Below are 27,766 nucleotides of genomic sequence, written 5' to 3' on the forward strand. Positions count from 1 at the left end.
GTGACTCAGTAACATACATACATAGAGCTAAGTAACCAGAGTATTCTGGATTCAGGGATGGATGTACTGACAAAATATAAGAGGAGCAAAGAAGAGAGAAATTAATTCCAACTTGAGGTACATTTGAAGGGCTTTTGAGGCAGACCTTGAAGCATGGGATTTCTAGGGCAGGGCTTGATGAAAGGAAATGCCTCTTGAAAGGAAGAGCTTGAGTCAAAGAATGGCATTGGAAAAGGCTTAGGGGAAAATGAACAATTCTTTGTAACTAATGTGGAGGACCCACTAAAGGCCTAGTGATAGATAACAAAGGGTATTTTATTCTAAAGCCTTGATTTGTTCTGAGATCAATTCCATAAATACTTTAAATACCCTGTTACATAATCCTTCGGGCCTAGAGAAGTGAACTATTTTTAAAAAAAAAAAAAAAAGGATGAACCAGAAGGAACTAGTTACACTTACGCAATCTCCTAAACCATATTGAGATTCACGTAGTTCTTATTGCTTATTTTGGTCTGAAGGTTATTCACCTTAATTAAGATATTGCAAAATTGCAGTTGAGAAATTATACTTCTCTCAGTTTTAAGGTAAGGTGACACTATCTATCCCAACCACTGGGACTGTCAATTTCTTCTTCAATAAGAAAGCTGAGAAGACAGCTTTAAAAGTCCCTTGTAATCCAAGGTTTATAAAGAGATTTTAGCTTAATCCTATACTCGTCTTACAGGTTCCAAGCACTCTGTTGTATTGACTCTTAAATGCTTCTCTTTTTGAACATATTTTTTCCCTAATACTTAATGGGTTTAGTGCCTTTTTTCTTCTTTAACACAGTGACGAACAATGTTGTTGCTGTTAGGTGCCTTCCAGTTGGTTCCCACAAAAACAGTGTTCAATATATACAGCCTTTGTATAGACTATTTGAATATACATTATATAGACATAGTAATAACACAATCTAATCTTCATAATAATTTGTGCACAAAGACACCAAACCGACAATATGTGAACGAACATTAAAGGGAAATGACATCACAGGTCCAGTTAAAAATTCAGCATAATTCAAAACATGGTCATCTATTGCAAATGACTTCTTCCTAAACAGCAAGATATCATTCAGTAGTTTACCTGGAGTCTGATGCAGAGATCTGTTGTGTAGTTATAAGTCTCTCAAGTGAGGCTTCAAATACTGGGACAGAGAGCTCTTTGGAGAGTGCTTAATGACAGAAATACAGCTACTTGCCACCATTCAGTGTTCATGTTCATCCACAAATGAGCTAACATTAGATTTGTAAGTTGGATAGTGTTGAAAGTACACAGCTGTAGAATTACTGAGTTTCTGAATCTCTTGAGCATATACTGTGGAGCTAATTAAGCCAAACTTTAATTTTAGCAAAAGCAGTTCACCTTTTAACGCAGTGTTTTCTCCTCCCAGTGCAATTAGTTTTTTCTCTAGAACCAGGTCATTCAGTCAACATTTCTCATGTGACCTTTTGGCAGCTTTTTCATTTTTCTGCCTTTTTTCCTAACATGTGGCATCTTTCTTCTCATCAGAAATGAACTCCCGCGTTCTTTGGCATGCCGAAGATGTGTTTTTCCCTACACTTCCTTTGTTTAGTAGGAGGTCTCCTCCCATCATCACGTCCTCAGATACTTCAGTTAAAGCAAAATTAAGTACCATCATCTTGTCTACATTGCTACTAGTTTCAGGCAATACCTGCTCCTTTTTCATGGTCTGCATTTTTCTCAGGCACATCAGAAACCTCTTTACCTATATGTATGGTGTAGGAGAACAAATTATTTCCCCAGTATTCTCAAACTCTTTAAAAACTGTGGTTCAAAATCCATTAATATACTTCCCTTCAGTTCTATAGTCCAGGATAAATATACCTCAGGCTCCTCTTCTTGAATGGAGTATGTGTCTTCTAGGTTATGCAGTTATGGAGGCTTGCAAGTCCCAAATCCATGGGTCAGGTATCAGGCTGGAGGCTTCTCCTGACTCACGTGGTTGCAGGGGCTGATGAACCCAAGTCGGCAGGTCAGACAACAGGCTGCTGGACCACAGGGTTGTAGAAGCTAGCAAATCAGGTCTGACGATAGGCTGCTGGCTCTCAGGGCTGTGGAAGCTGGTGAATACCAGAATCAGCAGGTCATAAACAGCAGCCTGCTGGCTCAAGTCCCAAGAAGCAGAGGTCAGATGATGACAAGCCAGACGCAGGATTCAGATGGAGTTTTGCCAGAGCATCTGTATTTATTGGATGCAGTCCACATCCCCAAGGAAACATCCTTTTCAACTGATTGGCTGTTTACATCAGATCACAAAATGGGGGATGACTACATCAGATCACAAAATGGGGTGATTACATCATTACGTGCCATATTTCATCATTACATAATTGCTTTGGGCAGCGGCCCCTCCCCCTGGCACACCTTAACAGCAGTCCCCACTTTGGAATCAAGTTAGCGAAGATCCAACTCTTTGAAACCTAGGAGGCTGTGGCCCCGCACTTTGAGATCCAGGAGACCGTGGCCCCATGCTTTGAAACCAAGAAGGCCCTGCTTCCCATGCTCCTTCCAACAGTTCTGATGATCTCTGAACTGCTCCAGGGATGATCCTTTTCTTTTCTTAAAGGACAACAGATGTCGCTCCTTTGGCCTGTTTTCTGCCTGTAGAATTCTCATAGGGATCTGACTGCATTTTTTTTAGTGGATTTACTGGAAAAACAAGTTTCCCAGGTCTGATATCTCTGCTTATTCAACAGAGCCCTAACTGACCCACAACAGGGAACTGAGGGCTGAAGCTCCCCCCAGACCACCTAGCCTCTTGCCTTAGGGGTCTAAGGAGGGTGACACCTACCAATCAGTAGAGGTACTTGCACTGGGGGCCTAAGGTACAGCTGCAGAGCGCTCCCACCAAGGTGCTTTAGGAATAGAGACACACCTACCTCACTGACACTTGGGGGAAGCCTGTCAGCACCCTGCCCCCCCTGGAATGTGAACCCCAGCTGCTAATAGAATCTGGTGCACACAACTATCACCACTACTTCTCGAGGTGGATAGGTGTTAAGGTGCAGCACACACTTGATGCCCCAAAATCAGATTCTACTCAAGAAGAGTGAATAGACTCAGGCATATGTATCTGGCAACAGCCCAAACCAGCTGGTAATAGGTCGTAAGTAAGTCAAGGGCTAAAACAAACAAGACAGCACATTCTAGTAGCCCATCCATGTATACTGATAGAAAACAAAATAAGACTCAGTGAGCAAATATAGAATAAATCACTACTATATCTTTTTTTTTATATATATATCTTAGTGATGTCTCGGAGACAACAGTCGATATCAAACCACATAAAGAAGCAGACCATGACAGCTTCTACAACCCCCCAAACAAAAGAATCAAAATCTTTCCCAAATGAAGATACAATCCTGGAATTATCAGATAGAGAATATAAAAAACTAATTTACAGAATGCTTCAAGACGTCAGGAATGACCTCAGAAATGAAATAAGGCAAACTGCAGAAAAAGCCAAGGAACACACTGATAAAACAGTTGAAGAACTCAAAAAGATTATTCAAGAACATAGTGGAAAAATTAATAAGTTGCAAGAATCCGTAGAGAAACAGCATGCAGAAATCCAAAAGACTAACAATAAAATTACAGAATTAGACAACGCAATAGGAAGTCAGAGGAGCAGACTCGAGCAATTAGAATACAGAGTGGGACATCTGGAGGACCAGGGAATTAACACCAACATAGCTGGAAAAAAATCAGATAAAAGAATTTAAAAAAATGAAGAAACCCTAAGAATCATGTGGGACTCTATCAAGAAAGATAACTTGCGTGAGATTGGAGTCCCAGAACAGGGAGGGAGGACAGAAAACACAGAGAGAATAGTTGAAGATCTGCTGACAGAAAACTTCCCTGACATCCTGAAAGACGAAAGGATATCTATCCAAGATGCTCATCAAACCCCATTTAAGATTGATCCAAAAAGAAAAACACCAAGACATATTATCATCAAACTTGCCAAAACCAAAGATAAAGAGAAAATTTTAAAAGCGGCCAGGGATAAAAGAAAGGTCTCCTTCAAGGGAGAATCAATAAGAATAAGTTCAGACTACTCAGCAGAAACCATGCAGGCAAGAAGGCAATGGGATGACATATACAGAGCACTGAAGGAGAAAAACTGCCAGCCAAGGATCATATATCCAGCAACACTCTCTCTGAAATATGAAGGCGAAATTAAGATATTTACAGATAAACACAAGCTTAGAGAATTTGCAGAAACCAAACCAAAGCTACAAGAAATACTAAAGGAAATTGGTTGGTCAGAAAACCAATAATATCAGATACCAGCACAACACAAGGTCACAGAACAGAACATCCTGATATCAACTCAAATAGGGAAATCACAAAAACAAATTAAGATTAATTAAAAAAAAATGCTCAAAACAGGGAATCATTGAAGTCAATATGTAAAAGATCACAATAATCAAAAAGAGGGACTAAATACAGGTGGCATAGAACTGCCATATGGAGAGGGATACAAGGCAATATAGGACAATACAAGTTAGGTTTTTACTTAGAAAAATAGGGGTAAATATTAAGGTAAGCACAAAGAGGTATAACAACTCCATAACTCAAAATAAAAGCCAAGAAAAACGTAACGACTCAACAAACATAAAGTCAAATACTATGAAAATGAGGATCTCACAATTTACAAAGAAAAACATCTCAGCACAAAAAAGTAAGTGGAAAAATGAAATTGTCAACAACACACATAAAAAGGCATCAAAATGACAACACTAAACACTTATCTATAATTACGCTGAATGTAAATGGACTAAATGCACCAATAAAGAGATAGAGAGTCTCGGACTGGATAAAGAAACACGATCCATCTATAAGCTGCCTACAAGAGACACACCTTAGACTTAGAGACACAAACAAACTAAAACTCAGAGGATGGAAAAAAATATATCAAGCAAACAATAAGCAAAAAAGAAGAGGAGTAGCAATATTAATTTCTGACAAAATAGACTTTAAAGTTAAATCCACCACAAAGGATAAAGAAGGACACTACATAATGATAAAAGGGACAATTCATCAGGAAGACATAACCATATTAAATATTTATGCACCCAATGACAGGGCTGCAAGATACATAAATCAAATTTTAACAGAACTGAAAAGTGAGACAGACACCTCCACAATTATAGTAGGAGACTTCAACAAACCACTTTCGGACAAGGACAGGACATCCAGTAAGAAGCTCAATAGAGACACGGAAGACCTAATTACAACAATCAACCAACTTGACCTCATTGACTTATACAGAACCCTCCACCCAACTGCTGCAAAGTATACTTTTTTTTCTAGCGCGCATGGAACATTCTCTAGAATAGACCACATATTAGGTCATAAAACAAACCTTTGCAGAATCCAAAACATCAAAATATTACAAAGCATCTTCTCAGACCACAAGGCCATAAAAGTGGAAATCAATAACAGAAAAATTAGGGAAAAGAAATCAAATACTTGGAAAATGAACAATACCCTCCTGAAAAAAGACTGGGTTATAGAAGACATTAAGGAGGGAATAAGGAAATTCATAGAATGCAACGAGAATGAAACTACTTCCTATCAAAACCTCTGGGACACAGCAAAAGCAGTGCTCAGAGGCCAATTTATATCGATAAATGCACACATACAAGAAGAAGAAAGAGCCAAAATCAGAGAACTGTCCCTACAACTTGAACAAATAGAAAGTGAGCAACAAAAGAATCCATCAGGCACCAGAAGAAAACAAATAATAAAAATTAGAGCTGAACTAAATGAATTAGAGAACAGAAAAACAATTGAAAGAATTAACAAAGCCAAAAGCTGGTTCTTTGAAAAAATTAACAAAATTGATAAACCATTGGCTAGACTGACTAAAGAAATACAGGAAAGGAAACAAATAACCCGAATAAGAAACGAGAAGGGCCACATCACAACAGACCCAACTGAAATTAAAAGAATCATTTCAGATTATTATGAAAAATTGTACTCTAACACATTTGCAAACCTAGAAGAAATGGATGAATTCCTGGAAAAACACTACCTACCTAAACTAACACATTCAGAAGCAGAACAACTAAATAGACCCATAACAAAAAAAGAGATTGAAACGGTAATCAAAAAACTCCCAACAAAAAACAGCCCTGGCCCGGATGGCTATCCTGCAGAGTTATACCAAACTTTCAGAGAAGAGTTAACACCACTACTACTAAAGGTATTTCAAAGCATAGAAAATCACGGAATACCACCTAACTCATTCTATGAAGCCACCATCTCCCTGATACCAAAACCAGGTGAAGACATCACAAAAAAAGAAAATTACAGACCTATATCCCTCATGAACATAGATGCAAAAATCCTCAACAAAATTCTAGCCAATAGAATTCAACAACATATCAAAAAAATAATTCACCACGACCAAGTGGGATTTATACCAGGTATGCAAGGCTGGTTTAATATTAGAAAAACCATTAATGTAATCCACCATATAAATAAAACAAAAGACAAAAACCACATGATCTTATCAATTGATGCAGAAAAGGCATTTGACAAAGTCCAACACCCATTCATGATAAAAACTCTCACCAAATTAGGAATGGAAGGAAAATTCCTCAACATAATAAAGGGCATCTATGCAAAGCCAACAGCCAACATCACTCTAAATGGAGAGAGCCTGAAAGCATTTCCCTTGGAGAACGGGAACCAGACAAGGATGCCCTTTATCACCGCTCTTCTTCAACATTGTTCTAGAAGTCCTAGCCAGAGCAATTAGGCTAGACAAAGAAATAAAGGGCATCCGGATTGGCAAAGAGGAAGTAAAATTATCTCTATTTGCAGATGACATGATCTTATACACAGAAAACCCTAAGGAATCCTCCAGAAAACTACTGAAACTAATAGAAGAGTTTGGCAGAGTCTCAGGTTATAAGATAAACATACAAAAATCACTTGGATTCCTCTACATCAACAAAAAGAACATCGAAGAGGAAATAACCAAATCAATACCATTCACAGTAGCCCCCAAGAAGATAAAATGCTTAGGAATAAATCTTACCAAGGATGTAAAAGACCTATACAAAGAAAACTACAAAGCTCTACTACAAGAAATTAAAAAGGACACACTTAAGTGGAAAAACATACCTTGCTCATGGATAGGAAGACTTAACATAGTAAAAATGTCTATTCTACCAAAAGCCATCTATACATACAATGCACTTCCGATCCAATTCCAATGTCATTTTTTAAGGTGATAGAGAAACAAATCACCAACTTCATATGGAAGGGAAAGAAGCCTTGGATAAGCAAAGCATTACTGAAAAAGAAGAAGAAAGTGGGAGGCCTCACTCTACCTGATTTCAGAACCTATTATACAGCCACAGTAGTCAAAACAGCCTGGTACTGGTACAACAACGGGCACATAGACCAGTGGAACAGAATTCAGAACCCAGATATAAATCCATCCGCATCTGAGCAGCTGATATTTGACAAAAGGCCCAGTGTCAGTTAATTGGGGAAAAGATAGTCTTTTTAACAAATGGTGCTGGCATAACTGGATATCCATTTGCAAAAAAATGAAACAGGACCCATACCTCACACCAAGCACAAAAACTAACTCCAAGTGGATCAAAGACCTAAACATAAAGACTAAAACGATAAAGATCATGGAAGAAAAAATAGGGACAACCCTAGCAGCCTTAATACAAGGCATAAACAGAATACAAAACATTACTAAAAATGACGAAGAGAAACCAGATAACTGGGAGCTCCTAAAAATCAAACACCTATGCTCATCTAAAGACTTCACCAAAAGAGTAAAAAGACCACCTACAGACTGGGAAAGAATTTTCAGCTATGACATCTCCGACCAGCGCCTGATCTCTAAAATCTATATGATTCTGTCAAAACTCAACCACAAAAAGACAAACAACCCAATCAAGAAGTGGGCAAAGGATATGAACACACACTTCACAAAAGAAGATATTCAGGCAGCTAACAGACACATGAGAAAATGCTCTCGATCATTAGCCATTAGAGAAATGCAAATTAAAACTACAATGAGATTCCATCTCACTCCAACAAGGCTGGCATTAATCCAAAAAACACAAAATAATAAATGTTGGAGAGGCTGCGGAGAGATTGGAACTCTTATACACTGCTGGTGGGAATGTAAAATGGTACAACCACTTTGGAAATCTATCTGGCGTTATCTTAAAACAGTTAGAAATAGAACTACCATACAACAGAAATCCCACTCCTCCCAATATACCCTAGAGGAATAAGAGCCTTCACACAAACGGATATATGCACACCCATGTTTATTGCAGCTCTGTTTACAATAGCAAAAAGCTGGAAGCAACCAAGGTGTCCATCAACAGATGAATGGTTAAATAAATTGTGGTATATTCACACAATGGAATACTACGCATCGTTAAAGAAGAGTGACGAATCTGTGAAACATTTCATAACATGGAGGAACCTGGAAGGCATTATGCTGAGCGAAATTAGTCAGAGGCAAAAGGACAAATATTGTATAAGACCACTATTATAAGATCTTGAGAAACAGTATAAACTGAGAAGAACACATACTTTTGTGGTTACGAGGGGGAGAGGGAGGGAGAGGGTTTTTTACTGATTAATTAGTAGATAAGAACTGCTTTAGGTGAAGGGAAGGACAGTACTCAATACATGGAAGGTCAGCTCAACTGAACTGGACCAAAAGCAGAGAAGTTTCCGGGATAAACTGAATGCTTCAAAGGTCAGCGGAGCAAGGGCGGGGGTTTGGGGACCATGGTTTAAGGGGACTTCTAAGTCAATTGGCAAAATAATTCTATTATGAAATCATTCTGCATCCCACTTTGAAATGTGGCGTCTGGGGTCTTAAATGCTAACAAGCAGCCATCTAAGATGCATCAATTGGTCTCAACCCACCTGGATCAAAGGAGAATGAAGAACACCAAGGTCACACAATAACTAAGAGCCCAAGAGACAGAAAGGGCCACATGAACCAGAGACTTACATCATCCTGAGACCAGAAGAACTAGTTGGTGCCCGGCCACAATCGATGACTGCCCTGACAGGGAGCACAACAGAGAACCCCTGAGGGAGCAGGAGATCAGTGGGATGCAGACCCCAAATTCTCATAAAAAGACCATACTTAATGGTCTGACTGAGTCTAGAGGAATCCCGGCAGTCATGGTCCCCAAACCTTCTGTTGGCCCTGGACAGGAACCATTCCCGAAGACAACTCATTAGACATGAAAGGGACTGGACAGTGGGTAGGCGAGAGATGCTGATGAAGAGTGAGCTAATTATATCAGGTGGACACTTGAGACCATGTTGGCATCTCCTGTCTGGAGGGGGGATGGGAGGACAGAGAGAGTTGGAAGCTGGCAAAATTGTCACGAAAGGAGAGACTGGAAGGGCTGACTCATTAGGGGGAGAGTAAGTGGGAGTATGGAGTAAGGTGTATATAAACTTATATGTGACAGTCTGACTTGATTTGTAAACATTCACTTGAAGCTCAATACAAGTTAATAAAAAAAAAAAGAAAGAAATACCACAGGTGGGTGGCTTTAACAAAAAGAAATTTATTTTCTCAGTTTAGGAGGCTGTACATGTTGTTAGGTGCCCTTGAGTCAGTTCCTACTCATAGCAATCCTATGTATAGCAGAACGAAACAATGCACAGTCCTGTGTCATCCTCACAATCATTGCTATGTTTGAGCCCATTGTTGCACCACTGTCAATCCACCTCACTGAGGGTTTTCCACTTTTTTGCTGACCCTCTACTTTACCAACCATGATGTCCTTCTCCAGGGACTGGTCCCTCCTGATAACAAGTCCAAAGTACATGAGATGAAGTCTCACCATCCTTGCTTCTAAGGAGCACCTGGTTAACTTCATCCAAGACAGATTTGTTCATTCTTCTTGCAGTCCATGTCATGTTCAGTATTCTTTGCCAACACCATAACTCAAATGCATCAATTCTTTTCCTTTTCCTTATTCATTGTCCAGCTTCCACATACATATTAGGCAACTGAAATACCATGGCTTGGGTCAGGCACGTCTTAGTCCTCAAGATGACATCTTTGCTTTTTAACACTTTAAAGAGGTTTTTTGCAGCAGGTTTGCCCAATGCAATACGTCATTTGATTTCTTGACTGCTGCTTCCATGGGCATTGATGGTGGATCCAAGTAAAATGAAATCGTTGACAACTTCAATCTTTTCTCCGTTTATCATGTTGCTTATTGGTCCAGTTTTGAGGATATTTGTTTTATGTTACGGTGTAACCCATACTGAAGGCTGTAGTCTTTGATTTTCATCAGTAAGTGCTTCAAGTCCTCTTCACTTTCAGCAAGGAAGGTTGTGTCATCTGCATATCGCAGGTTGTTAATGAGTCTTCCTCCAATCCTGATGCCCCGTTCTTCTTCATATAGTCCAGCTTCTCAGATTATTTGCTTAGTGTACAGATTCAATAAGTGTGGTGAAAAAAGACAACTCTGATGCACACCTTTCCTGATTTTAAACCAGGCAGTTTCCCCTTGTCCTGTTCAAATAACAGCCTTTTAGTCTATGTATAGGTTCCACAGAAGCATAATTTAGTGTTCTGGAATTCCCATTGTTCACAGTGTTATCCATAATTTGTTATGATCCACATAGTCAAATGCCTTTGCATAGTCAATAAAACACAGATGAACATCTTTCTGGTGTTTTCTGCTGTCTTAGTTATCTAGTGCTGCTATAACAGAAATACCACAAGTAGGTGGCTTTAACACAGAGAAATTTGTTTTCTCAGTTTAAGAGGCTAAAAGTCCAAATTCAGGGTGCCAGCTCTAGGGAAAGGCTTTCTCTCTGTATAAGCTCTAGGGGAAAGTCCTTGTCTCTTTGTCTTCTGCTTCCTGGTTCCTTGGAAATCTCCATCTCCATGTGTCTTGGCATCAATTTTCCCCTCAGTTTAGGAGGTTCTCATCGCATGGATCCCAGGTCAAAGATTCACAGCTCCTGGCTCTTCTTTCACAATGGTAGTGAGGTCTCTCTCCCCTCTGCTTGCTTCTCTCTCCTTTCATCTCTAGTAAAAGTGTGAGTTAAGCAAAGATGTGACTTGAATCATACCATCTTATAAAGCTGTGACTCAAGATACACCCCACGCTGGTCCTGCCTCATTCATAAAAAACCAAACCCATTGCCATCAGGTAGATTCTGACTCAGAGCAACCATGTAGAGGTTAGGATTTACCACACATCCCAGAATAGAGGGTAATTAAATCGGATCACAAAATGGAGGACAACCATACAATACTGTTAATCATGGTCTAGCCGAGTTGACACATATTTTGGGGGGACACAGTTCAATTTATGACATCTGCTTTCAAGAAAGATCTATCTGGTATCAGCAATGATATCCCTTGTTCCATGTTCTTTTCTGAAACTGGCTTGAATTTCTAACAGTTGCCTGTGGATGTACTGCTGCAACCATTTTTGAATTATCTTCAGTAAAATTTTATTTGCAAACGAATCTGTTTTAGAAGTACATTCAGAATGCTCCTTAGAAGCAAGGATGGGGAGGCTTTGTCTCACTAGTCTGGACATGTCATCAGGAGGAACCAGTCTGTGGAGAAAGACATCATGCTTAGCAGAGGGTCAGCCAAACAGAGGAAGACCCTCAACAAGATGAACTGACCTAGTGGCTACAACAATAGGCTCATACTAAGCAATGATTGTTAGGATGGCACGGGACGGGGCAGTGTTTCGTTTTGTTGTACATACTACGAGTTGGAACAGGCTGGATGGCACCTAACAACAACTTGATGCACAGGCAATATAATGCCAGGAGGGAGGAGCCTAAGGCGCAAAATTTTAGCTGTTAACACAACTCAAAGAGCACCTCCTTAAACTTTGCACCCCAGGCGCCTCTATTTCTGGCACTTCCTTGTTTAATAAGTGGAATAAGGAGTCCGAAGGACACGCAGGGTCTGGGATGGTCTTTCCAAGCCCCAGGCGCAATTAAGCCAGTCATTCCATCCACTCCACCACGGTTGCAAGGTAACAATTTGTTCAACAGGAGTTGCCATGTCAAATACGGTCATCATAAGTTCCGCTCTGAGATGATGGGTGTTGCATCCAGAGTGAGGAGAGCCACCAAAAAATAAACTATCAGCCCGTTGGCGCCGGGAAATGCCGCGCCTTCGCTGGTTTATTGGGCAACTCGTAACTCCTGAAGATATGTAAGTTAAGGGCCTTTTCCTATAACCTGCCTTCCTCTGGAAACTGAGGTGGCCCAACGTGTTCCGGAAACACCTTAAGTGTCAACAACAGAAACTGTAGGACCTGGCCCTAAACAATAACAACCAAGGCAGCACCCACAGGCGCTCGGGGCAAAGGACGTTGCGCCTTAGCCGAACGCCGGTTTCCGGGTGCGCGAGCTGGGTCCTTTGACGGCTGATGTCCTCGCACTGCCGGTTCCCAATCACAGAGAGGACACGGCTCTGCAGGGGATCGGGGACGCCCTGCTCCCCGCGGGTCTCGGAGGGCCGCTGTATGAGAAATCCTGAGACGTTGGCACATCAAGCCGGCAGGCGCATCCGCGGACAGCCCCTGTGCTCGAGGCCCCGCTGGCGGCGCGGCGCGGCGGGAAGGAGGAAGTTTCAAAGCAAACGTTTGGGACGAGTTTCCAGCCGCTCCGGCAGAATGAAGTTGCACTGCGAGGTGGAGGTGATCAGCCGGCACCTGCCAGCTTTGGGGCTGAGGAACCGGGGCAAGGGCGTTCGGGCGGTGCTGAGCCTCTGTCAGCAGACGCCTGGGAGTCTGCCGCGGCCCCGGTTCCGGGGCGAGCCGGGCGGCCAGCACCCCGCCTGCCTGCTCATCTCCACCCTGAAGGACAAGCGCGGGACCCGCTATGAGGTAGGTAGCGCGGACTGGCCCGGCCAGGGAGGCGGGCCGCCCTTGGGCCTCGAGCGCCCGGCGTTTGCAGCGCCTGGTGTGCGCCGTGGGGGTTCCTGAGCGCCTCGTCCCTGAGCCCCATCACCACCGCGGGCCCCGGTCCTGGGCTTCCCGCTACGGATCCGAGGGACGAACGCTTTTGAGAGTGTACCGTGTGGTTTTTCTTGCCATTTCTTCATATCTCTGTCTTTTTTTTTTTTTTTCACATGGAGGATTTGTAGTATGAGCATAACAGTTGTTAGGTACGTTCGAGTCGGTTCCGACTCTTAACAACCTTATGTACAACAGAATGAAACACTGCCCGGTCCTGCGGCATCCTAAAAATCCTTGTTATTCTTGAGCCCGTTGTCGAAGCCACTGTGTCAGTTTATCTCGTTGAGGGTCTTCCTCTTTTTCGAAGAGCCTCTACTTTACCAAGCACGATGTCCTTCTCCAGGAACTAATCCCTCCTGATAACATGTCCAGAATACGTGAGAGTAGTCTCACCATCGTTGCTGCTAAGGAGCATTCTGGCTGTACTTCTTCCGAGACAGATATGTTCTTTTTTTGGCAGTCCATGGTATATTCAATATCCTTCGCCAACACCACAATTCAAAGGTGTCAGTTTTTCTCTGGTCTTTCTTATTCATTGTCCAGCTTTGCGTGCATATGAGCCGATTGCTTGGATCAGGTGCATTTTAGCCTTCAAGGTGATACCACTGCTCTTCAACACTTTAAAGAGGTCTTTTGCAGCAGATTTGCCCAGTGCAATGCATTTTTTTATTTCTCGACTGCTGCTTCCATGGGTGTTGATTGTGGATCCAGGTATATGAAATGTTTGACAACTTCCATCTTTTCTCCGTTTATTCATGTCGTTGGTTATTGGTCCATTTGTGAGGATATTTGTTTTCTTTATGTTGAGGTGTGATCCATATTGAAGGCCGTGGTCATTGATGTTCATCAGTAAGTGCTTCAAGTCCTCTTCACTTTCAGCAAGCAAGGTTGTGTCATCTGCATAACGCAGGTTGTTAATGAGTCTTCCTCCAATCCTGATGCCCTGTTCGTCTTCATATAGTCTAGCTTCTCGGATTATTTGCTCAGCATACAGATTGAATAGGTATAAGACAAAGTAGGCTATGATAAATGCTGTAATAAAGGTAGAAGTGAAGTGCTGTTAGTAGTGCATCAATAAATGAGATGAATTCTGATTGGACTGACCCTACAGAAAAACTTTGTAGAAGAGGCGGTGCCACAGGGCATGAGACATAGCAGGCGCCCAATAACCATTTGTTGGGTGAATTCAGGTATTAGTGCTACAAGTGGAAAGTGTCTTGGGATTCTTTCTTACACTCTATTTTTCTGTTCCATCACTTCAGCTACCATTCATCGGACTGTAACTCCCAAATCTGCAAGTTCTGTCCCTTAGCTTCAGACCTGAATCTGCTCCCTGCTGAAAATCTTCACCTAGATATGTAGTAGCATTTCAAACTCAAATATCTAAAAATTAATTTTCCTTGCTATTCCTAAACCAGTGTTCTGCATCTCATTAATTAGCACCCCCATCCAGAAACTTGTAAGTCCTTGCCTCCCATGTCCAATATATCATCAAATCTTTTTAATTCTATCTCCTGAATATCTTTCAAATATGTATACTTTTGTCAACCCCAGCTATAGTCTAAGCCACCATCATGCCTTGCCTGGCTAGTCTCTTAAGAGCTCTTCCTGCCTCTACCCTTGTCCTTCCCACATCACATGCTTCCCTCCTCCACAGTTCTTTCTTTCTGTTGCAGTTAAAAGGGTCTTATGTTCTGCACCTTAAAATCCTTCAATAGATTTCATTGTATTTAGGTTGAAATAAAACATTCTTAACATAGTTTGCAAAATCTCTTCACCATCTAGTCTCTACTGCTCCAGACTCACTTGCCTCTCTTCTCACTGGACCCTTTATCCATAAGGGGTCCATCATGAACTTTCAGTTCCTCGCAGCTGCCAAGCTCTCTTTTGCCTTCAAAGCTTTGCACACATTGTTCCCTTTTACTGGAATGTTACTCCCTTCCTCTTCCCCCATATCTTCATTTGCCTAACACCTAATCATTCATTTATCACCTTTACGATCTCCTGTATACCCCTAGACTAGGTTAGATATCCTTGCTATAAATGGTCTTATAGAAGTCTGTGCTTTCCTCGTCTCAAGATTTGTCACATTTGAAATTATTTGTTTGATGATGTCTCTTTCATCAGATTATAAACTCTGTAAGTGTAATTACCATGCCAGTGTTATTCACCACTATGTCCCAAGGCCAGGTACCTAATAACGTAGTGGCTTCTTAATAAATAGTTGTCGAAGTCCAAAGCAGAGCCACCATCAGTCATGAAACAAAATTTTTTGGGCAGCAACTATGTGTCAGTCACTCTTCTAGCTCTGGGAATACAGTAGTGAACAAGGGGGGCAAACTCCTACTTTTGAGGAGTTTATAATCTAGTGAGAGGGATGCCCATCCCAAACTAATTGGGGTTATACAGGCAAAGTAACTACTGTGCAAGGAGAGGAGCATTCTCCCAAACATGGGACTCTGTACCCAGAAGAAGACAGTGTTGCTGGACAGAGAACAAAAACACAGGGTAAGCTAGATAAGGGGTGTAACTAACCAACTGCTAAAAAAAAAGAAACGAAAAACTATAAAACAGACTTAAGGACTAAAAGCCAAACCAAAGGCTAGCAAAGTGACTGGCACATACTAGTTGTAATAAACATTATTGAATAACAATGCTTAGTTTTGTTCCCCCCCTCCCCCATTGGTTTTAATCAGCTGAAGGAGAACATAGAGCAGTTCTTCACCAAATTTGTGGATGAGGGGAAAGCTACCGTTCGATTAAAGGAGCCTCCTGTGGATATCTGTCTAAGTAAGGTATGGTATTTAAAACGTTAACAGTTAAGATGCTTGACAGTATTTTCTTTAAAGAAGGCTGCGTGAACATAGTGGTATCCCACATAGCCAAGTAGGGATGGACTCTTGCAGGCTTGTTTGAAGAGGTGATGGCATAAGAGGCAGCTTCCCAAAACAAGTGTGCTTACATGCCTTCCAAAAAGGCCATAGTCAGCCTTTGTCAAGGCTGCCCAGGAGAGGGAGGGAAACTGCTAGATTTGCTTCTGTGCCCAGCATGGAGCCTCAGAGTATTCTAAGACTCTGGAACTCTAGAAGGCAAGTGGCATAGCATACTCTGCCCACAAACCATAGGTTACAAATCTAAGTTTGGTGTAATGAAGGGGGTAAAATGCAGCTAGAACCTTTTTTTTGTTTGTTTGTTTTTGCTTGTATTTACTATAATCATTTTTAAAAATACAGAAACCATTAAAATAGAAGAACAATCTGTTTTCCTTGCCTTATCTCACCTTCCCTTCTTCCCCCTTCCTGGAAGGCAGGGACAATGTTTTTTTCAACTTTGATTATCCTTAACTCCAAGCAGTGTTTCGTAAACATTAATAACTGTTTAAGGAATTTGAATTGAGTGAAATAATTTTTCATACCTCCCCTTTGTTCTCATGGTTTTTCATTCTCTCTTGATCAGCCTATTCTTCCACCTACTCCTTCTTTCTGCCAAAAAATATGCTGAGGTCTTGCTAATTTAAAAAATTAATATAAAATAGGCATATTTCTGGAATGACAAAGGTACATTCTTGGACCCCACTTTCTTACTATCTCTGACCTTAATTTTCACTAGTTTATTTAAAATACTACCTCACAGGTCCATGATCTCCTTCCTATTTGCCGATCAAATTGGCATTAGTTAGTTCTCTGTGGAAGTTAACACTGATGACTACCCCTTTCTTAATAAAACTGTCTCCTTTCTTGGCATCTGTGACAGGGTGCAATCCTCATTTACTTTCAGTTTTCTCAGCCACTCCATTGCCGTCTATCCCTGGCCATCTTTTTTCTATCCCAGTCTTCTGCCTGTTCTCTACTGTGCCTGTCTTCCAGTCTCCTTAGCTTCTACATTTATTGTGGGTGACTCCCAAGTTTGTAAGTCAGACCCAGCTCTCCAGACTTTTCGCACCCTAGTTTGCTGTGTGCAGTGTTGCCAAAATAATAATTAGCTCTTGTCATGTAATTCTCACGCTCAGAGTTCTTCAGTGTTTTCCCACAGCCTGCCTGATCATTCTGTCCTCCTTACCTAGACATCCAAGTTCATCCACAGTCTAGCCCCACACTCTATTTCCAATCTTACTTCTAACTCCCCTGCAAAGCTCCTACATTTCAACCAGGTAGGACCACATACTTAGTTTCCCAAACTTGTTGAAACTCACTCATCCTTCACATGTAAACTTCAGGAAACTGTAAAGTGTCACACAAGTATTAGGTACTTTTATTGGTGACTTAGTTCATGTGCCACTCTGTAATGATTTGTCTGTCTGGCTGGAAGCAATCTCGCTTGTCTTTGACATTTTCTAGCACTCTGTGAGAATCTCTCATTTGGCATTCAACTCATTCTCGTGGGTATTACTTGCGTATATATCTTAACTCTCCTACTTATATCTTTCTCAAGGGAGTGCCCTTCTGCCTTTCATCTTTGTAGACTTCACTCTGCCCAGCGCAATATCTTGCACATAATTGGTGCTTAGTAATGTTTACTGAGTGGATGAATAAATGAATGAAATGGACACTGCTAAAAGATGACCTTTAGGCAGGGCCGGCACTTTGCACAACTCCTAGTCTTTGTGAGTGGCACCCATCCCATAGGCATTTTGCCGTGCACAGCATGGGTGGCGTATCTCAGAGACACTGGAGGTTTGGGTCAGTTCATCTTCAACCCAAATCTTATGTGGAATCTTCTAGTGCATTCCTGTCCTATTTTGTACCCTAATGTTGATTTCCGCTTTGAACAATGCATCTGTCAACATCATTCTTTCAAAAACTTTTGAAGTTTTTTGTAACTATACTGAAATTTAGTCAAAATAAAATATTAAAAATTGATTTTTTACAGCCATTTTGGGTAGTATTTAACTCTACAGAATTTGTTATAGGAAGAACTAGCATACATGCATTATCTGAAATGAAATTTATAATTGCACAACTTATTTTTTATTTATGTAGGCCAATTCCAGCAGTTTAAAGGGTTTCCTGTCAGCTGTGAGACTGGCTCATCGAGGCTGTGATATTGAGACACCACTTTTAACCCTCACACCAGTGAAGACTTCAGAATTTGAAAAATTTAAAACTAAAATGGTTATCACTTCCAAAAAGGATTATCCCCTCAGCAAGAACTTCCCATATTCACTGGAACATCTTCAGACTTCTTATTGTGGGCTTGTCCGAGTTGATATGCGCATGCTTTGCTTAAAAAACCTCAGGAAATTAGACTTGAGCCACAACCATATAAAAAAGCTTCCAGCTACAATTGGAGACCTTGTCCACCTTCAAGAACTTAACCTTAATGACAATCACTTGGAGTCCTTTAGCGTAGCCTTGTGTCAGTCTACACTGCAGCAGTCCCTTCGGAGTTTGGATCTCAGCAAGAACAAAATTAAGGCACTCCCTGTGCAGTTTTGTCAGCTCCAAGAACTTACAGACTTAAAACTTGATGATAATGAACTGATTCGATTTCCTTTCAAGATGGGACAGCTGAAAAACCTGCGTTTTTTGTCAGCAGCTCGAAATAAGCTTCCGTTTTTGCCTAGCGAATTTAAAAATTTATCCCTTGAGTACTTGGATCTTTTTGGAAATACGTTTGAACAACCAAAAGTCCTACCAGACATAATGCTACAAGCTCCATTAACTTTATTGGAATCTTCTGCACGAACTGTATTATATAATAGGTAAGACTTTAGTAGTCACAAAAATGTAGTGCCTTTGATAACATCATGATACTCTCATCATATTCAAAATAATATTCAAAGTCTTTAACATAGTTTACAGTGCTGTACACAATCTGACCCTGTGCTACACTTGCTGTTTTGTATCTCTGCTTAGAATACTTCTTCTCCAGAAACTCCAGTAGCTCACTCTTTTCTTCATTCAGTCTCTGCCCAAGTGTCACCCCAGAAAGCCATACCTGACCACCCTATCTAAAGTTTTGTCCCCTACCCCTTACATTGTCTTATTTTTTGGCATAGGACTTATTATGTAGCATTATATATTTTTTTAACATTTGCTTATTTATTATCAGTTCTCCCCCACTAGAACGTAATACCCGTGAGGGCATGGACATTGTTTTATACTCCACTATTTCCCTAGGGTCTAAAATGTGGAATCCCTCGCTCCTGGCATGCATTAAATCCAAACCCAATGCTGTCAAGTCAATTCCGACTCATAGTATAGGACAAAGTAGAACTGCCCCATAGGGTTTCCGAGGAGTGGCTGGTGGATTCGAACTGCTGACCTTGTGCCTAGCAGCCGAGCTCTTAACCACTGCACCGCCAGGACTCCCCTGGTATATGTTAGGTACTCCATAAATATTTGAATGAATGAATGACCTAGTGCATTGTTTCTCAAAGTATGGTCCCCCAACTAGCAGCATCAGCATCATTTAGGAACTTGTTAGAGATGCCAGTTCTTGGGCTGTATCCCAGACCTTCTGAATCCAAAATGCTTAGACTGAGGCCCAGCTGTGTTTTGATAAGTACCCCAGGTGATTCTGACAAACCCTAAAATTAGAACTACAGGCATAGTAAAGAGAGAGTGGGCTTTGGAGTCAGTCTTGGGTTTGATTCCTGGAGTGGGGACTGATCATCAATTTTTCAAAGGTTCTCAGGTGATTCTAAGTGTGAAGTGAGGTTTGAAAATCACTGCTTTAGAATAAGAGTTCCTATCCTTAAGTACTAAGGCAGACAGATCGAATTGGATTTCAGTGAATCCATGAGCATTATAAAGTAGTATGCAAAATTTTGTGTGTACTCATGTGCACATTTTTCTGTGCCTACAACTTTGTAAGTTTTTTAAAGAGCCTCTCTCCCCACCAAAAGTTAAGAATCTCTCCTTTGAAATATGATCTACCATTTTATAGGCACTCAATAATAATTTTATATCTAAGCTTTCACTCCTAAGTGAAAGATGCGTGAACAAAATGAATAACTGGAGTTCAGTATCTCATGAAATCAACTCCAGTCTCCGGTATGATCCAGGTTTTGTTTGCTTCTAACCTCCCAGAAGATTCTAATAGGTAGCTAACTAGGATTGAGAACCACTGCTTTATACTGGTGCTTCTCAAACTTTAATGTGCATTCACATCACCTGGGAGTCTTGGTAGCTGATTCTGTTTCAGAGGTCTGGAGTAGAGATTCTGCATTTCTGACAAGTTTCCATGTGAGGCTGAGGCTTCTAGTCTGTGGACCACACTTTGAATGCTAAGGATCTAAAAATAATTAAGAACTGACTGTTGTTTTAAGTCATTGATTCTCAAACTTGAGAGTATGTCAGAATCACACTAAAACACAATGCTTGTTATCTGCCCTCTTTGCAATAAGACCAAAAGAATTAGATGGTGCCCAGCTACCATTACTGAACATTTTGATCAGATTCTGTAGAAGAATCCTGATCAAAAGGGGGGAAATGTAGAACATAATTTCAAATTTTCATGGAATCCAGTCTTTCTGGAGCCCTGGAGGCTGAAGAACCCCTGTAACTATTGCCTTAAGATAATCTTTAAACCTTAAGCCTAAAATATCCCCTGACGTCGTCTTAAAATCAAACAGTGGTTTCGCTATAAAGAATGCCTGCCTTGAGCATTATGCTCTTTTAAGATCTATCTATTTGGAATCAAATTGACAACAGCAACTTGAAAGATTAGATGGGAAGCTTAGGGGGCAGTGAGTTTACGTCAGTGGGGAGGAACAACTCAAAAAGGAGGGTGACAGTGGTTGCACAACTCAAAGAGCGTTATCAGCGGCACTGAATTGTAAATGTAGAAACTTGAATTGGTGTATGTTTTAGCTGGATATATTAACAACAACAACAAAAAGAATTAATTATTTTTAAAAAATCCTCGTTAAAACAGACTGCTGGACCCTACCCTGATGCCAAGTTGGGGTGGGGGTGGGGGTCACAGAAATCGCACGTCTAACAAGTTCCCAGGTGATGCTCACGCTGCTAGTCAGAAAACCACTGATTTAAGGACCACTTTGAGAACCAGTGGAAACCCTGGTGGTATAGTGGTTAAGAGTTCAGCTGTTAACCAAAAGGCCTGCAGTTCGAATCCACCAAGTGCTCCTTGGAAACCCTATGGGGCAGTTCTGCTCTGTCCTGTAAGGTCGCTGTGAGTTGGAATCGACTTGACAGCAATGGGTTTAGTTTTTGGTTTTGTCTTGAGAACCACTAATTTAAGGCATTGACTCTTAACTAAGAGTTAAGAATTACCTGTTGACTGACAATACATGTAAGTGCCTAGACAGTGCCTGGCTTATAAAAGGTCTCAACAAATATTATTGGATTTATAAATACGAGCAATTTGCTTATCTGGCTCTTTATAATCAATCATGAATGCTGTAATCATTAGCTGTGGAAGAGCCTTAAATAAGATAGATGAGAAATATAGATGCCTATATTCTACCTTAAACCAGCTAGTTCAGATTCTCCAGAGATGGGCTTCTATCACATGCTGTATTTTTTTTTTTTTTAATCTATGTTTTAATTGTTGAAGCTAGATAATGGGTACGTAAAGGTTTATTATACTACTATCTCTTTTCTGTGTATATACATAATAAAGTTGCTTTTTTAAAAAAAAGAAACAACCTGGCTTTAAGAAAAAAAACTTATCGAAAGATTTTTTTGACCTACATGTTGTAAAAAAGCATACTTGTGATTGAGAGAATAGTCAAGAATGTTATCTGTGTATTTTCTTTGGTCACAATGTTTTATGTATACAGTATCTAACAATAATATCCAATACTCTTATTTAAAATATTGATATTTTGTTATTTTTATGTCAGCGAAGTTGTATTAACTTGCAACATGCTTGGTAATTAATGTTGTTATTGTTAAAAAGAAAAAATCTCCAGAGGTGGTATTGATGATTCAGGTGAAGACCACTGATCTGAGGGAGCTCTAAATGGTATCTTTAGGCAATTTATTGCTCCTGAGAGTCTTGTTCTGTGCTTTATCTGAGTCTTAAATATGAAATAATATACTTAGTCAAATTTGAAAACTATGTCCAAATGAGAAATATAAACACTTTTAAAGGATTTGAAAAGACCATGACAAATTGGCTAAATGATCAGTTAAAAACAAACTGAAATCCAATGGGGGAAAGTTGACTTGGATGAAGAAGAACGTTGTTATTGTTAGGTGCCGTAAAGTTAGTTCTGACTCATAGTGACCCTATGTACAACAGAATGAAACACTTCCCAGTCCTGCACCATTTTCACAATCGTTGCTATATTCAGGCCCTTTGTTGCAGCCACTGTGTCAATCCATCTCATTAAGGGTCTTCCTCTTTTTCACTGACCCTCTATTTACCAAGCATGATGTCCTTCTCCTGGGACTGGTCCCTCCTGATAACATGTTTAAAGTACGTGAAACGAAATCTTGCCATCCTCTCTTCTAAGGAGCGTTCTGCCTGTACTTCTTCCAAGACAGATTTGTTCGTTCTTTTGGCAGTCCATGGTATATTCAGTCTTTGCCAACACCGTAATTCAAATGCATGAATTCTCTTTGATCTTCCTTGTTCATTGTCCAACTTTTGCATGCATATGAGGCAAATGAAGATAACATGGCATGCGGCAGGTGCACTTTAGTCCTCAAGGTGACATCTTTGCTTTTTACACTTTAAAGAGGTCTTTTGCAGAGATGTCGTTTGATTTCTTGACTGCCGCTTCCATGGGTATTGACCATGGATCCAAGTAAAATGAAATCTTTGACAACTTCAGTATTTCCTTTGTTTATCATGATGTTGCTTATTGGTCCAGTTGTGAGGATTTTTGTTTTCTTTATGTTGAGGTGTAATTCACACTGAAGGCTGTAGTCTTTGATCTTCATCACTAAGTGCTTCAAGTCCACTTCACTTTGGGCAAGCAAGGTTGTGTTATCTGCATATTCAGGATGTTAATGAGTCTTCCTCCAATCCTGATGCCCTGTTCTTCTTCATATATTCTCAGATTATTTGCTCAGCATACAGATTGAATAAGTATGGTGAAGGGATACAACCCTGATGCACATCTTTCTTGACTTTAAACCACACTATAGTCCCTTGTTGTGTTTGAATGACTGCCTCTTGGTCTATGTACAGGTTCCTCATGAGCACAATTAAGTGTTTGGAATTCCCATTCTTTGCAATGTTATCCATAATTTGTTATGATCCACACAGTTGAATGCTTTTGCATAGTCAATAAAGTACAGGTAGACATCTTTCTGGTATTCTCTGCTTTCAGCCATGATCCGTTGACATCAGCAATGATATCCCTCATTCCAAGCCCTCTTCTGAATCTGGCTTGAATTTCTGGCAGTTCCCTCTTGATGTACTTCTGCAACCACTTCTGGATGATCTTCAGCAAAATTTTACTTGTGTGTGATAGTGGCAATTTTTTAAAATAATTTCTGCATTTCATTCGGCCACCTTTCTTTGAAATGGCCACAAATGTGAATCTCTTTCAGTTGGTTGGCCAGGTAGCTCTCTTCCAAATTTCTTGGCATAGATGAGTAAGCGCTTCCAGCATTCCATTGGTTTGTTGAAACATCTCGATTGATATTCTGTCAATTCCTGGAACCTTGTTTTTTGCCAGTGCCTTCAGTGCAGCTTGGACTTTTTCCTTCAGTACCATCGTTCCTTGATCATATGCTCCCTCCTGAAATGGTTGAGCATTGACCAATTCTTTTTGGTACAATAACTCTGTGTATTCCTTCCATCTCCTTTTGATGCATCCTATGTTGTTCAATATTTTGAAGGATATAGATTCTCGAAGGATAAGGATTCTTCAATATAGAATCCTTCAGTATTGCAACTTTTAGCTTGAATTTTTTCTTCAGTTCCTTCAGCATGATAAATGCCAATCACGTTCTTCCCTTTTGATTTTCTAACTCCAGGTCGTTTCACGTTTCATTATAATACTTTGTCCTCTTGAGCTGCCCTTTGAAATCTTCCGTTCAGCTCTTTTACTTTATCATTTCTTCCATTTGCTTTAGCTACTGTATGTTCAAGATCAAGTTTTAGAGTCTCTTCTGACATCCATTTGGTCTTTTCCTTCTTTCCTGTCTTTTAATGACCTTTTTGCTTTCTTCACGTATGATGTCATCCCACAACTTGTCTGGTCTTCGGTCATTAGTGTTCAGTGTGTCAAATCTAGGAAGAAAATAGATGAGCAAAATGTGATGTGAATAATAGGTAAGGGACAACTCAGCAGAAAAATAATCCGATAGTGCTGAATGGTTTGATGTGTACCTTTTCAGGCTTTTCTGACAGGGTTTTAAACTGTAGTTTAAGTTATAAGAATAGGTTTATTTATTTGTTGAAAAATATCTGAGCACCTACTGTGTGCCAGACTATGCCAGGAACCAGAGAAACAACAAGACAGTGTATGGATGACAAAGTGACTGGGGCATGGTCATGTTTGGAGGGGCAGAGTATGCAGTGGGCAGGAAGTCTCAAGAGGTGACCTCTTAGTGTTTTGTAGAAGATGACAAAGAGTTTGACTTGATTTTAATTGCATTGGCACCATTGAAGAGTTTTAAGCAGGAGGGTAAAATGATTTAAGCAAGGTAAGATCAGCCTTACTTGTTCAGCCAATAAAGTAAACGCAGTGACCCAAACAACACGTGTTTCAAATTTGTTTTACACAGTATAAAATGCCCCTTTTGAACAATTGATGCCTAGGAGAGTACCTGGAATTACTGAAACAAATGTATCTTCACAGCTAGACCTTAGTAATTCTTCCATTATCAAGTTAAAGTCAGGCCCTGCCTTCAAATTTTTGGAATTGTGTGACAGAGCTACACATTTATATTATGTTACAGTGGTCATACAAGATGATTATATAAGAACGAATGACTCTTCCATTGTATTCATTGGCTGTGCTGAAAGATACTTTATGAAGTATAGATCTTCTTAGATTCACAGTATATATTATGCTAGTCTTTAGTATTTTTTTCTCTTACCAGTTGGGGAGATAAAACAATATACGAAGTCACTTAAGTAATAATTTTATTTTTCCTTGCTTATAAATCAGTGTTGTAATACTTATGTTTTTAAATATATGAAGTTCTGAATCTAGTAACATACTTAAACCTTTTTTTTCCAATAGGATTCCATATGACCCTGGTATCATTCCTTTCCATCTTTGCCAAGATTTGGGTACTGCGAAAACCTGTGTTTGTGGAAGATTCTGCCTCAACAGTTTCATTCAAGGAACTGCTACCATGAATCTACATTCTGTTGCTCACACTGTAGTCCTAGTAGATAATATGGGTGGTACTGAAGCACCTATTATCTCTTACTTCTGTTCTCTAGCCTGTTACGTAAATTCCTCCGATATGTTAAACTAATAGGGGATACCACAAAAATTTCATTTAGTTAAGGATCAGTTTGAGACTTATTTCTAATTTAAGTGTCAAATTGGAGAAAGGGGAGGGGAGAAATGTATGTTATTCTAACATTGTAAATCATTTCATTTAAAATTTTTAATTACATTAAAAACTAATTTTATTGTTGGAATAACTTTTTATTAGTTTATTGCACTTGTGTAAATTTCAGCCTAGAGTTTCCAAGATGAGTTGTAGGGTTTTCTTTTAATGTTAAACAGATACTGATCCTAGCCACTCTGGTTTTAAGAATTTTCCTATCAACTTTCTTTTTAAATTTTAGTTAAAGAAATTGCACAGCTCAGAGGACTAATATGTTCTATATTTTAGTGAAAACTTTTGAAATGAAACAACAAGTTTGTACTTTACTACTTTTTGTGGTTTTCAGGCATATTATTCTACATGTGGAATTTATATTCATCAAGCATAAAGTAGGAGTTGCTTTGGGAAAACAGACTTAAGCTTTTATAATTTTTATAATGCTCATCATGTAATCTTTGTTGTGATTTCGAAGTTTTTAATTTTGAGTTGGGACATGGCTTTGAGATTGAGTGGGAGAAGGAACAGAAAATTGTTACCTTTTATTGATTACTCTTCTGTATTGAGAATTTTTTGTTGTTTTTTCATTTTTAAGTTGTTTATCATTAAATATGTTTAAGTTTTTTAATTTAAAAAGTGGTGGCAATGGACCAGCTAAAGGATGGTGAGGATTTCAATTAGGGCAGAGAGAATAGAAAAGAAGGAACCAACTTGGAATAACCCTAGAGAATACTTCCTTTCTGTTCACTCCCACTGCTCTAGTTCAAATTAGCCTCTCAGAGCACCATTGCAGTAACCTCGGAACTGGTTTCTGGGAACAAAGGGGAGAGGTTACTGGAGAAAACCCGTTCCATTGTTAGGATTGTATCATTGCTGTTTTGGGTTTGAAGGTAGGGAGAGGTCTATATAAAACGATTTCATATGAGTTAAGTAAATAGGGTTGCTGAGTTGGAATCGACTCAATGGCAGTGGGTTTCGTTTTGGTTTGGGTAAGTAACTATTGCCTTCTTCCTTTTTCTCCCTAAAATGTTTCTTATATGGGGCATTTTTTTTTCTTTTCTGAAAATTCAGATATTACTGAGTAAATACTGTCTTAAATGTTCTATTTTTATTAAAACTTCATTTGTATATGATAGTCAAAACATAGTTTCTACTCAGAGCTTATGGTCTAAGATACTAGGCATTGGTCTAGAGGAGTAATTCTTCTGGCGAATTTAGTGGTCAGATTCTTCTACCAAAAAACTATATTCTTCCTAGATGTTTTTCACTTAAAAATATATACATATAATGTTTATGTGCATTAAATAAAAAGAGCTGCCATTTATCTAGTTTGTTCCAAGTGCTTTACATAGTGTTTTATACAATCCTCACAAATCACTTTAGGTGGGAAGTGCCATGAACCCAACATCAGAGATTTCAAGCCCAGGCTTTATAACTGCCTTCTAAAGTTAATTCACTTCTGGTCTTTAAGATCAAGAATTCTTTAAGTATATTATTTTAGGGTTTTCTAAACTCAAAAATTGGTAAGGGATTGTCCATAAATATTGCAGAATGGCTGCACTGAAACATGGTTCTTTAAAAAACATTCTACCTTCCAGTCCATTGCATAGTGCCAGCCATCCATGGTACAACACTTGGTGTCTTAGTCATCTAGTGCTGCTGTAACAGAAATACCACAAGTGGATGGCTTTAACAAAGAGAAGTTTATTCTCTCAAAGCCCAGTAGGCTCAAAGTCCGAATTCAGGGCACCAGCTCCAGGGGAAGGCTTTCTCTGTCGACTCTGGAGGAAGGCCCTTGTCACCAGTCTTCCCTTGGTCAGGGAGCATCTCAGTGCAGGAACATCAGGTCCAAAGATGCTCTCTGCTCCCAGCGCTGCTTTCTTGGTGATATGAGGTCCTCGTGTCTCTGCTCGCTTCTCTCTTTTATTTCTCATAGAGGAGACGCTATCTTGTATACCTCATCAATATAACTGCCACTAATCCATCTTATTACATCATTGTGGTAGGATTTACAACACATAGGGAAATCACATCAGAAGATAAAATGGTAGACAATCATACAAGGAAATCATGATCCAGCCAAGTTGACATATTTTGGAGGGACACAATTCAATCCATGACAGTTGTCACTATTCATCTGGAGCAACAAAGAGTCAGGAATAAAAGGATAGGAATGTGTGGCTAATTGCCTCCATGAACAACTAACTGCCTCTTTTGCCATGAGACCAGAAGAACTGATTGGTGCCTGGC

At 39.9% G+C, this 27,766-nt stretch overlaps 1 protein-coding gene across 2 annotated transcripts; it reads left to right on the forward strand.

Moving 5' to 3' along the window:
* The first annotated feature begins 12,525 nt into the window (after nucleotides 1-12,525).
* Nucleotides 12,526-26,829, forward strand: LRR1 (leucine rich repeat protein 1). 2 transcript variants are annotated; one of them, XM_049898989.1, is made up of 4 exons: nucleotides 12,526-12,956; nucleotides 15,785-15,883; nucleotides 18,068-18,789; nucleotides 25,201-26,829. In XM_049898989.1, exons 1-4 carry the CDS (start codon nucleotides 12,594-12,596, stop codon nucleotides 25,439-25,441), a joined length of 1,425 nt encoding a protein of 474 aa, XP_049754946.1. In that variant the 5' UTR covers nucleotides 12,526-12,593; the 3' UTR covers nucleotides 25,442-26,829. The 2 variants fall into 2 exon arrangements, with proteins under 2 accessions (XP_049754946.1, XP_049754947.1); XM_049898990.1 differs by lacking the exon at nucleotides 15,785-15,883.
* The last annotated feature ends 937 nt before the right edge of the window (nucleotides 26,830-27,766 follow it).

This window comes from Elephas maximus, chromosome 10 (genome assembly GCF_024166365.1).
Source record: "Elephas maximus indicus isolate mEleMax1 chromosome 10, mEleMax1 primary haplotype, whole genome shotgun sequence".
In the NCBI taxonomy this organism is placed as follows: domain Eukaryota; kingdom Metazoa; phylum Chordata; class Mammalia; order Proboscidea; family Elephantidae; genus Elephas; species Elephas maximus.

Bases quoted from the DNA above. Each gene is read 5' to 3' on its own strand.
- LRR1 (XM_049898989.1), top strand. From the start codon at position 12,594: ATGAGAAATCCTGAGACGTTGGCACATCAAGCCGGCAGGCGCATCCGC. The intron at 12,957-15,784 runs GTAGGTAGCGCG...GGTTTTAATCAG, and splicing joins AGCGCGGGACCCGCTATGAG to CTGAAGGAGAACATAGAGCA. The intron at 15,884-18,067 runs GTATGGTATTTA...TTATTTATGTAG, and splicing joins TGGATATCTGTCTAAGTAAG to GCCAATTCCAGCAGTTTAAA.